The 10,864-nt window shown below is 21.1% G+C and overlaps 10 protein-coding genes and 11 non-coding genes across 21 annotated transcripts; all 21 read right to left on the reverse strand. All coding sequences in view use genetic code 11, as the record gives it.

Moving 5' to 3' along the window:
• Positions 1-246: 246 nt before the first annotated feature.
• On the reverse strand, positions 247-972 carry BBOV_VI_pgp10 (hypothetical protein). Its single transcript has one exon — positions 272-937. The coding sequence runs from the start codon at positions 935-937 to the stop codon at positions 272-274; it is 666 nt and encodes a 221-aa protein (YP_010510672.1).
• On the reverse strand, positions 909-1,545 carry BBOV_VI_pgp09 (putative integral membrane protein). Its single transcript has one exon — positions 939-1,520. The coding sequence runs from the start codon at positions 1,518-1,520 to the stop codon at positions 939-941; it is 582 nt and encodes a 193-aa protein (YP_010510673.1).
• BBOV_VI_pgp08 (Ribosomal protein S8 family protein) lies at positions 1,507-1,888 on the reverse strand. The gene has a single exon: positions 1,522-1,863. The coding sequence runs from the start codon at positions 1,861-1,863 to the stop codon at positions 1,522-1,524; it is 342 nt and encodes a 113-aa protein (YP_010510674.1).
• On the reverse strand, positions 1,842-2,340 carry BBOV_VI_pgp07 (hypothetical protein). Its single transcript has one exon — positions 1,857-2,315. The coding sequence runs from the start codon at positions 2,313-2,315 to the stop codon at positions 1,857-1,859; it is 459 nt and encodes a 152-aa protein (YP_010510675.1).
• BBOV_VI_pgp06 (Ribosomal protein L14p/L23e family protein) lies at positions 2,300-2,744 on the reverse strand. The gene has a single exon: positions 2,315-2,719. It carries the CDS (start codon positions 2,717-2,719, stop codon positions 2,315-2,317), a length of 405 nt encoding a protein of 134 aa, YP_010510676.1.
• A 114-nt stretch (positions 2,745-2,858) lies between these two features.
• On the reverse strand, positions 2,859-3,332 carry BBOV_VI_pgp05 (Ribosomal protein L16p/L10e family protein). The gene has a single exon: positions 2,884-3,312. The coding sequence runs from the start codon at positions 3,310-3,312 to the stop codon at positions 2,884-2,886; it is 429 nt and encodes a 142-aa protein (YP_010510677.1).
• Positions 3,302-4,060, reverse strand: BBOV_VI_pgp04 (Ribosomal protein S3 C-terminal domain family protein). The gene has a single exon: positions 3,317-4,030. The coding sequence runs from the start codon at positions 4,028-4,030 to the stop codon at positions 3,317-3,319; it is 714 nt and encodes a 237-aa protein (YP_010510678.1).
• Positions 4,061-4,269: 209 nt separating this feature from the next.
• On the reverse strand, positions 4,270-5,038 carry BBOV_VI_pgp03 (Ribosomal Proteins L2 C-terminal domain family protein). Its single transcript has one exon — positions 4,290-5,018. The coding sequence runs from the start codon at positions 5,016-5,018 to the stop codon at positions 4,290-4,292; it is 729 nt and encodes a 242-aa protein (YP_010510679.1).
• BBOV_VI_pgp02 (hypothetical protein) lies at positions 4,995-5,561 on the reverse strand. The gene has a single exon: positions 5,020-5,541. It carries the CDS (start codon positions 5,539-5,541, stop codon positions 5,020-5,022), a length of 522 nt encoding a protein of 173 aa, YP_010510680.1.
• Positions 5,562-5,613: 52 nt separating this feature from the next.
• Positions 5,614-5,686, reverse strand: BBOV_VI_pgt14. The gene has a single exon. It is a non-coding gene; the product is annotated as a tRNA-Lys (tRNA).
• A 44-nt stretch (positions 5,687-5,730) lies between these two features.
• Positions 5,731-5,801, reverse strand: BBOV_VI_pgt15. Its single transcript has one exon. It is a non-coding gene; the product is annotated as a tRNA-Cys (tRNA).
• Positions 5,802-5,834: 33 nt separating this feature from the next.
• On the reverse strand, positions 5,835-5,919 carry BBOV_VI_pgt16. Its single transcript has one exon. It is a non-coding gene; the product is annotated as a tRNA-Tyr (tRNA).
• A 6-nt stretch (positions 5,920-5,925) lies between these two features.
• On the reverse strand, positions 5,926-5,997 carry BBOV_VI_pgt17. Its single transcript has one exon. It is a non-coding gene; the product is annotated as a tRNA-Glu (tRNA).
• A 13-nt stretch (positions 5,998-6,010) lies between these two features.
• On the reverse strand, positions 6,011-6,082 carry BBOV_VI_pgt18. Its single transcript has one exon. It is a non-coding gene; the product is annotated as a tRNA-Asp (tRNA).
• Positions 6,083-6,403: 321 nt separating this feature from the next.
• BBOV_VI_pgt19 lies at positions 6,404-6,478 on the reverse strand. The gene has a single exon. It is a non-coding gene; the product is annotated as a tRNA-Ser (tRNA).
• Positions 6,479-6,495: 17 nt separating this feature from the next.
• On the reverse strand, positions 6,496-6,568 carry BBOV_VI_pgt20. Its single transcript has one exon. It is a non-coding gene; the product is annotated as a tRNA-His (tRNA).
• A 9-nt stretch (positions 6,569-6,577) lies between these two features.
• On the reverse strand, positions 6,578-6,657 carry BBOV_VI_pgt21. The gene has a single exon. It is a non-coding gene; the product is annotated as a tRNA-Met (tRNA).
• Position 6,658: 1 nt separating this feature from the next.
• Positions 6,659-6,730, reverse strand: BBOV_VI_pgt22. The gene has a single exon. It is a non-coding gene; the product is annotated as a tRNA-Gly (tRNA).
• On the reverse strand, positions 6,728-7,412 carry BBOV_VI_pgp01 (Ribosomal protein S4 superfamily protein). Its single transcript has one exon — positions 6,748-7,392. It carries the CDS (start codon positions 7,390-7,392, stop codon positions 6,748-6,750), a length of 645 nt encoding a protein of 214 aa, YP_010510681.1.
• A 138-nt stretch (positions 7,413-7,550) lies between these two features.
• BBOV_VI_pgt23 lies at positions 7,551-7,624 on the reverse strand. Its single transcript has one exon. It is a non-coding gene; the product is annotated as a tRNA-Thr (tRNA).
• Positions 7,625-10,539: 2,915 nt separating this feature from the next.
• On the reverse strand, positions 10,540-10,623 carry BBOV_VI_pgt24. The gene has a single exon. It is a non-coding gene; the product is annotated as a tRNA-Thr (tRNA).
• Between the last annotated feature and the right edge of the window lie 241 nt (positions 10,624-10,864).

Raw genomic sequence — 10,864 nt, forward strand, 5'->3', positions numbered from 1 at the left:
TTTTAAGCGTCTTTTTTTATTGTATAGATCACTTTTCTTTTTAAATATATTTATATTAAAAGTAATGTAATTAAACATATTGCCAAAGTATATGTAAAGTTTATTGTTTATAGAATCGTAACGAGAGTACATAGAAACACCAATAAGTGAAGATAATATATTGGCTCTATATTTATTAATTCCGCATATTTTAAACAACGACATATAAACTAATTTATGATACTTTAATACTATGTTATTTGAAATAATTAAATCAGAAAAGTTTTTCATTTTAATTAAAATAATACAATATACTTTTAAGTAGTGTTTTCGTAGAAGTTTTAGTATACGAAACTAATTTTAATTTTTTTATACCACTCAATGTAGTTAGACTATTGTAAACATCGAAATTACGCTTATTAGGTGATTTATCCAAAATAGAAAATTTATAATTTTTATATTTAAATACTTTGTAATCATTAGGATTTAACTTTAAATTATAAATATATTTTTTAGACTGTAAAGAAGCAGAACTACAAGCGTTCTTGTAAATTGAATTTTTATCGTATCCTACACCTACCCATGATTTACTAGAACCGCTACCCATTATAATATCGTATTTCATACTTTTTTTCTGCTTTTTCTTTATAAAAATTTTGTTAAAATATAGTATAACACTATTAATGTTGTTGTTAACTTTTATATAATTTTCGTTAACATATTTTATTTTATATAAGTTTCTATAAACATATCTCGCTAAATAAGCATAAGAATAAGAATAGCAAGAATTTAGCAAATTAAAGCTGTACTTACATTTATATTTTTTTTTACTAATTTTAAAATTTCTAATACAGTGGTTATTAAAAAATTTTTTATAAAGCTTATATTTACATATACAATTAAATTTAATGTATTCGTGTAACATATTGTTGTTTGTAAAGTTTTTCATATTTTTCATTTTATCTTTTTCTTAGTTTTATAATTTTTTTCAATTTTATATTTTGATCTAAATATTTAATACCTTTATTAGTGTAAACATTGAACTTCTTACAATTAACTATAACGCTACTTAAACTATTTATAAAAGATTTATTATAAGAAGAAATAGAAACTAATGTAGGAGTTGTATATTGTATACTTACTTTAACCTGTTCTATATCTGTTATGTAAATTATAATGTTTATAAAATTATTTATTTTAATTATAAGTTTATTATGTATAATTACAACTTTATAAAATATACTTAAAATTTGTATATTTATAACGTTAAGGTCAAATAATGAATTTATGGCAGAATAAAATTTAGATACAAATGATTTAACAAACATAAAAAATTTATATTTATTTTTGTAAATAAAAATAGGATTAACAGTAAAATTTTTAAAAATTGTATTATTAAGTGCTAATATATTTGAATTTTTTTTAGTTTTAATACACATAAAAGACATGTTAATGTTTTTTGTATATTTATCTATAATGTAAGTAAATTTAACAGAATTAAAATGTTTATTTTTATAACTTTTAAAATATTTAATAATCATTTTATGATATATAACAAATTAATACTCCTCCTGTTCTAAGTATTTCAGCCTTTTTACTAGTTAAAATACCGATAGGGGTAGATAACAGTAAAACTCCTGATTTTAAATTTTTGTTCATATTTTTTATTTCTTTATGTTTTAAATATATATGACTAGATATTTTGTAAAAATTTTTTATATACATATGTTTAATATTAGCACTAACATCAGATTTATATATTTTATCGTTTATTTTAATAAAATTATAAGAATCCATATAATTTAATAAAATACACTTTTTATATATAAGTTCTACTAAATGTTTATTTTGTATATTTAATGGGAATTTATTGTTAGTTAGCATAATTGAAAATTTAAATTGTTTTTAATGTAATTAAGTCTATATAAATTGTTTACATACTTATTAAATATAAATTTAATATTAAATTTACACATATAATCAAGACTAGGACGGTTAAAATATTCAAAAAAATAAGATACATTATTAAGACACACGTTTAAATTAAAATCTGCGTCAAAATTGTAAAAATTTTTGTTAAATACAGAAGTACTATAAAGTTTAATTAATGTAAATTTTTTAAATTTATATATAAACTCTTTTAAATTATAATTTAACAAACTAGTTTTTGTACCTATAATTTCTTTTTTTTTATTAACTATATAAGTAGGTTTTTGTCTTGTAATAGTTTTAATAGATAAATCAATACTATACAAAAATTTATCATCTTTATAACTTGTACTATTGTACAAATAATTATATATAACTATTTTATTAATTATATTATTTTTTATCATTATATAAATATAGCTTTTTTTAAATTAGTTTTAAATTTAATTAAATTTTTTAATACGGCTGTTGGTATTATACCTATAAGTTTTATACTAGAAGTATCTTTAAATCTATTTCTATCGTCTATACTATAAGATGTAGAGTATTTTTTATTAAGTAAAATTAAAGAATTATTATGAAATTTAACACCTCTATATTTATTAAAATTGTATATTTTAGTGTGAGTAACAAGTGTTTTTATTATGTCAGATTTTCTAACAAGTCTAGACTTTTTTTTACATGATTTAACTACAGATATACATATACTGTTTAAATGTAATTTTTTCACATTACCTAAACTTCCTAAACATTTAGCCTTTTTAAACCCACTATTATCTGAAGGTTTAAAAACTGTGTGTATGTTAATCATATTTATTTATTATACGTAATTTATAATTAAACAATTTGTCTCCAAATTTAAACTCATTTCTAACATCCTTTATTTTAAAATAACTATTAAATTTTAAAATTTTGTTATATTTTTTATGTTTTTTATAACGTGCGCAATGACAAGATAAAGATTTATTATAAGATTTAATTACTGTAGATACCATTTTTATATATTAATTTAGTTTTTATGGGAAGTTTATGCCTCAATAACTTAAAAGTTTTTATAAGGCTATATAAAGGTATTTGTGTAGCTTCAAAAAGTATATCTCCAGGCCTAACCACAAAAACCCACACATGTGGCTTACCTTTACCTGAACCCATTCTTGAGTCCTTAGGTCTACGTGTTACAAGCTTATCTGGAAGTATTTTAGTCCACATTTTACCTATATGTTTTATACTTTTAGACAATAGGCACCTAACAGTCTCTATTTGATTAGGTGTAACAACACCTTCTTCACAAGATATTATACCCCAGTCTCCGTAGTGAAGCTTATTATTTCTATTTATTTTTTGTAACTTTATACTATGATTATTATTGTATTTTTTATTAAATATATGCCTTAAATTTGCCATTACACTACAAAACTAGCCAGCATTTTATACCTATAGTACCTTTATAAGTGTTTATTGAGCTGTTTATATACTCTATATTTTCTTTTACAGAGCAAATAGATACATCTCCTTTAGAATAAGCAAATGTTCTTTTTTTTTCTCCTCCTTTATGAGTGCACCCAGAGTATTTAACTTTTATTCCGTGAATACTTATCCTATTTTTAAATTTGTATGTTAAAATTTTATTACAAAGTGAAATTATTTTAGAATAGTGATTAGTGTTTTTTAATATACAATATTTTAAACTATTCATTATATAAAATTTGTTTCTACCCGTATTTACCACACATGGTATAAGTACCCATATAAATAAATTTCTATTATATACATTTAAATTATGGTGTAAAAAATAGTTTAAATAAGATGTAAACTTATACAACGCCATATAAGAGGGTATAATGGAGCTTTTATGTTTTTTTCCAAATAAGCCATAAAAACATATATTTAGACATATATTATTTATGTCAGTATAACTACATGTAAAGTATAAAAATTTTCTATTTATTCTTATTTTTTTTAACGTTTTTTTATACATATAAATAGTATTAAGTATTAGTTGAAAAAATTTAAAATAATTTAAATAATTTAACGTTTTATACAGTTTAATATGTATTTTATTAATAGTAGAATTTAAAAATAAATTTTGTCTAAAAATTATAGGAGAAATAGATTTTGTCATTTTATTTAATTTACTTTTCTGTTAATTGTAGGTATAAAAAATCTATATTTTAAATTAAACTTCAAAGAGTTAACTTTTATTGGAAAAAATTTTTTACCATTGTAAACTTTTATAATAGTATCATTAAATAAAGACGAAACAATAATATTACGATTATAAGTTTTAAATACAAAATATTTACTTAAACTTAAATTTTTACGTTGTATGTTTTTATATATATCTTTTGGTATAAAAATTTTTTTCCAATTAGTGTATATTGTCATTTTGTAATTTTTACAGTTTTAACTCCTTTACACTTTCTACCTGTAAAAGAGTATATAGTTTTCCTACCTATAGGAGCTTTCCCTTCTCCACCTCCGTGTGGGTGGTCACAGGCATTCATAGCTGTTCCTCTCACTTTAGGCCTACGACCTAATTTAATTTTATATCCAGCTGTTTTGTATTTTGGCTCTTCTATCTTGTCTGAAAAAGCATACGAAGCCAAATCACTGTTACTTATTCTAATAGTTTTTCCTGAAGGTAGCTTTAATATAATAAAATTCTCGTATTTAGATATAATTATAGCGTACGATAAAGCAGAAGTGCACAATTTATAAGATTGCATTGTATTTATGTATATATTATAAATTTTGTTGCCAACAGAAAAATTATCCAACAGGTCTACATCTCCTTCAGTTTTAATACTTCTGTTATAGTACTTGATAAAATCTCCGTATGTTTTTTTATAAGGTTTAAGTATATACCTAGATTCTCCTTGTATAGGCCCTTTTATACATACACTTAATATTAATTTAGAATTTCTAAAAACATTATTAATTTTTATATTTTTAAGAATAAAATAAAAATTATTAGAGCACACTTTATTGAAATAGTTTCTGTCTACAGGTATATAATGATTACTGTATCCAGATTTTTTATGTCTTACTATGATTCTACCTTTACAGTTTTTTCCTATTTTTTTATTCCAACGTATAGTAAATATTGTCATTTTAATAAATTATATTTATATTGTTGTATTGTAATGATTTTGTTATAGTTTGTTTATTACTGTTATAATTTAATATGTAATTATAATATTTTAAATTTTGTAAAATAGTTTTATAATACCTATGTTTGTTTAAACTAGTAATGCAATATAAAAATTTTACATATTCTAAATTATGTATTATTATATTGCTTCTAGAATTAAATAAAGAAGGAAGCAGTAGTTTTACGCATAGTTTACTATAAGTATTTAACTTCAAATTACGTAATCCTACCCATGCAAGACCTTTTTTTACGTTGTGTGATGAAGGATAATATGTTTTAGAATATTTATTTTTGCTTTTTGTTCTATTGTATTTATTTTTTAAATTAAAAATTTTTGTTTTTAAAATTTTTTTTAAATATGTAAGCATATGTTTATACGACTTACCATATTTATATAAATTTTTTATAATAATATTATAATTTGAAAATTTTAATAAGTTTATATTAAAATAAAAGTTTATATTTAATAATAAGCTGTTCATTTAAAATTATATATTGTTTTAGATAATAGTTTAATTATTCTATGATAATTAACTTTCTCAAATAATTAGTTTTAGATTACCAAAGATTCGAACTCAGAACACCTCGCTTAAAAAGCGAATACTTTACCTATTAAGCTAGTAATCTTGTGTAAATAGTATTGGTGCGAAGTTATTAGTTTTTTGTAATCAAAGCTACACTCAGATTTTAGCTGAGATAATATAATCTGCAATTATATATTTTATATTTAAATTATATAGCTGTAAATAATTAAATTTAATATTCAATATATGTTTAAGTAAGATCAGATTCGAACTGATGTAGAATTTTGTATCAATAGATCTACAATCTATTCCTTTTAACCACTTAGGTACTTACTTAAAACGCACTTTAAAGGAAAATTTAATTCCTATTTTTTTCTTGAAAAGAAAATGTCTTTAACATTAGACGATTAAAGCTTTAATTTATAAACGAAATTAATGAGACTTGAACTCATATTTTTATAACGACAATATAATATTTTAACCATTAAATTATAATTTCTTTTTATAGTATTAAAAAGTGTGTTAAACATTTACATAATATTAACATTCTAGAAATGAAGGGACTCGAACCCTTATTATTTTTTAGATAAATGGATTTTCTTTTATTAAATTTGTATTTATTTTTAAAATTTAATGTTATAAAAGACTTTTTCTATATTTTAAACAATAAAATAATTTAAGTAAAGTCGTTTGAATTTTAATTTTAAAATTCCAGAAGTTGTATTCTTAAATGTTAAAAATTTATTTATATTATAACTATCTTTAAATATAAAAATATTTTTAAAGTCCATCGTGTTTACCTTTTCACCACATTTCTAACAAGAAAGAAAGGGATTCGAACCCTTGACATAATAAATTAGCAATTTACATCTTTTAACCTCTCAGACATCTTTCTGACTTTATAAAAATAAAGGTAAATAATGGGACTCGAACTCATATATTAAAAATCCACAATTTTTTTCCTTAACCTTTTGGATATATTTACCTTTATACTTGTATCTAAGTAGATTCGAACTACTGATATGAAATAATGAGTCATGAGCTCATCGCTATTGACCTCTAAGCGATAGATACATATATATAAAGGGACTTAAACCCTTAAAATTAATTTGGAAGATTAATATTTTATCAATTAAATTATATATATATATATAAATATAGTAGTTAAATTTTATCTCTATTTATAATATAAGACGGAATAGAAGTATAATTAAAACTTTTGTAGCTGTTTATTAAAACTTTAAAATTTTTATAACACACATAATTACCAAATAGAATGGAATTTTTATTTACAACTATAGTTTTTATATATTTTTTATTTTTAAATTTTTTACATATATTTCTATACGTATAATAAGCTTTTAAATTTTTAAATAAAAAATTATAAATAATGATATTTATAGTTTTATTTATATCAAAATTTAAAAGATGTATTATGTCATTTGTGCTTATTATATAACTATAATTTATTATAGTTTTATTGTTAAGCAGTATATGCCTGTGAATTATATTTTGTCTAATATGGTTTAAAGTTAAAAATAATTCAGATTCCAGTAAAATATAATCTACTCTAGATTTTAAAATTTTAAGAAAATCTATAAGCTTATAAATATTGTATTCCAGATAATTATTTAATCTTTTGTTTTTTAAATTATAAATAGTTTTCAATATTTGAATATTTTTTACTAATTTATAAGATATATATTTTCTAGTAGTAGAATAATAGAAATTTAATTTATTAGTAAATCCGTATAATGTGTATAAATTAAATTTCTTTAGAATTTTAATTTTATTTAAATTTATTTTCATTATATAAAGCTGAAGTAAGTAGTGTAAAGACAAGTAATTAAATGTAATACTACTACATGTACTAAATATATTAAACAAAATAATAGTTACAAAAATTATATAGCTACAATATAAAATATTTATATATAATATTTTATATTAGTATATATTGCTATTTAAGCTAACAAAGAGACTTGAACTCGTATCTCGCTAATTACAAATTAGCTATTTTACCCATTTAAACTATATTAGCTTTTATTAAATTTTTATTTGAAATAATTAAAAAATTAAATTTATAAATATATAGCTAAATACATCACTGTATGTAAACTACATTTATATTATATTTATTTGTTTATTAATAATTTTTTATTAATTAAAACATATTTAAATGCATATTCTTGCTTATATTTTTTCAGCAATTATTTTTTACCTATATGTTGCTACCTAATAATTACTTAAACTAAATTCAAATAACTAGCACACAATTAATATAGTTCTTTTATTCCTTTCGTACTAAAAAGAATTATTGCAATGTTTTATTAATTTACACCGGATATGGACCAAACTGTCTTACGACGTTCTGAACCCAGCTCACGTACCGCTTTATTGGGTGAACAAACCAACCCTTGAAACCTTATTCAGCTTCAGGATGCGATAAGCCGACATCGAGGTGCCAAACCTCCCCGTCAATATCGAATCTCTCGGGAGAGATCAGCCTGTTATCCCTAGAGTAACTTTTATCCGTTTATCGATAATACATCTATTAATTTTATTTATCGGATCATTAAGACCAACATTAATTTCTGTATAATAAGTTTATTTAACAGTTAAGGTATTATTTTTCTTTAAAATCTAACAATATCTTTTTAGATATTATTTAAATACCCTTAGTTCTCCTCCGTTACCATTTAGGAGGATACCGCCCCAGTAAAACTACCACATTTATAAGTATTTAAATAAATTTTTATATTTAATGTTATTAATAATTATATACTGTGCAAATGGTATCCCAGCTATAAAAATAAATTTACATTTATTTTGACCATATATTCTTCATACACAATATATAAATTATACTCATAAATTATAGTAAAGCTTCATAGGGTCTTTCTGTCCTTGTGTAAATAGTCCGTATCTTCACAGACATTATTATTTCATTGAAATTTTCTTTAAGACAGCGCTCAAATCGTTACTCCTTTCATGCAGGTCGGAACTTACCCGACAAGGAATTTCGCTACCTTTGGACCGTTATGAATACAGCCGCCGTTTAACTAGCGCTTATAAAAACACATTATAGTAGTGTCCTTTTTTTACTTACTAGAACTGGGCAGGAGTCAGTTCTTGTACATCATTATTTAATTTAGCAAGAACCTGTGTTTTTGATAAACAGTCGTTTGAGCCTAGTATGTTACACTTTAAAAGCATTCTTTATCCCTAAGTTACAGAATAATTTTGCCTAGTTCCTTAAAGAAAATTTATTCATCTCCTTGGTATTTTTACTACCTATTCACTTGTGTCAGATTTAATACGAATATATTAAAATATTTTAAATTTAAACATTTCTAGTTAACTATAAGGCACTATACAAATATTTTCATTTATTATTTGCTTATTAAGTTATACAAAAATAAATAAAAAATTTACATATTTAATTATAGATTAAATTTTAATTAAACTTAATTTTAATATAGTATGAGAATATTAACTCATTGGTCATCAAATATAATTAAATATTTATTTTTAGACTTCGACTAACCCTATTTGATATACTCGTTTAATAGGAAATCTATAAATATTCGGAGTATTAGATTTATATCTAATATTTTATTACTTAAATCGGCATTATCGCTTTTATTTGTACATTATTTTTTATTTATATTCACATATAAATTATGTAATTACAAATAAAACGTTCTCTTACCTTTTAAATGTAGTTTATTCTAATTTCTTAAAATAAATAAGTTTAAATCTATAAATTCGGTTATATGTTTATTTTCTATTATTTGTGATACTTAATTACTGTTCTAATGTGCTCAATACCACTCTTTAAATAATAGCCGCTTGAAAGCTTATATTTTAGCCATAATCATAATTAAACGTCTTATCCTAAACATATATTTTAAAACCTTACTTTATATTAAGGGCTGTTACCCTCTCGACATGTTAAGCTTAACCCTAACAGTCTCAATGTCATATAAATATTTATTTTAATTATAAAGCAATTTTATAATTAAAATATAATAACAATTTATAGTTTACTCAATGTGCATATTGATAGGAACATCTATATACACACAATGTAGAGCTTTATCTTTTATTATTTATATTCATCTGTACTTAAATACATTTCAGAGAAAACCAGCTAGCTCCAAATTCGATTAGCATTTCACCTCTAATTACACTTCATCTAATGATTTTGCAACATCAACTAGTTCGAACAATAAACGTTTTAATACGTTTTATTTTCTGAGCATAATTAGATCATTTGGGTTCGGGTCTATAATTATTTAATGTGTATGTTTTTTTAAAACTCGATTTACCTCTTAATACACTATGTAATATTTAATATTATAAATAATTATAACTCGCCGACTCATTCTTCAACAAGCATTTAATTAAATTAAATTTAAATTTAATTAAATAAACTTTATAAAATTTAAAATTTCATGTTCTTTTCACTTTTTTATCCAAAATCTTTTCATCTTTCCTTCACAGTACTTGTACGCTATAAAATTCTATAATATTAAAAATTTTTCAGATAGTACTAAATAAAACGCAATTCAAACAAATTATAACATTGTTTTACATATTATTTAATAAAATTTCATTTTCACTATATTATGAAACCATAATATTATTTTTAATTTCTATTCGCTCGCCGCTACTAAGAAAATCGTTGTTACATTTTTTTCCTTTAAATACTAAGATGATTCAGTTCTTTAAGTACACTATATGTAAATAATATTATAAAAATATTTACAACATTCAATAACTTTATATTTTTTTATTCTAAATATTTGTTAGAAATAATATTTTAAAAAATATAAATATTCAAAAATTAATTTTGATTTTCTTCGTTTATAGAATTTTAGAAATTCATTTTAAATTTTAATTTATTTTAATTATTTATTTTAATAATTAAAATTTGTTTTAAATTGTAAAATTAAAAAGTAAATAGACTTTCACTATTATTTATTTTGTAAAATAAATTTACAAAATTGTTTTTATTTATTGTTAAACTATACTTTTTTTTAAAATTTACATTTTTTTTTTTTAAAATCTTTAATTTTAAAATATATTATTATTAATTTGAGTTAATAATATTATTATTTAATTTATTATAATTAACACTTAAATTCTGTTGGTGTTAAGGTATTTTATAATTTATATTTTTAAAATTTTAGATTAAATTTTATCTAACATCAGTTAAATAATTTTTACAACCTTATATTTATATTGATAATATCTAGCCACACTTTCCAGTTTATTT

This window comes from Babesia bovis, apicoplast, assembly GCF_000165395.2.
Source record: "Babesia bovis T2Bo apicoplast, complete genome".
NCBI classification, from domain to species: Eukaryota; Apicomplexa; class Aconoidasida; order Piroplasmida; family Babesiidae; genus Babesia; species Babesia bovis.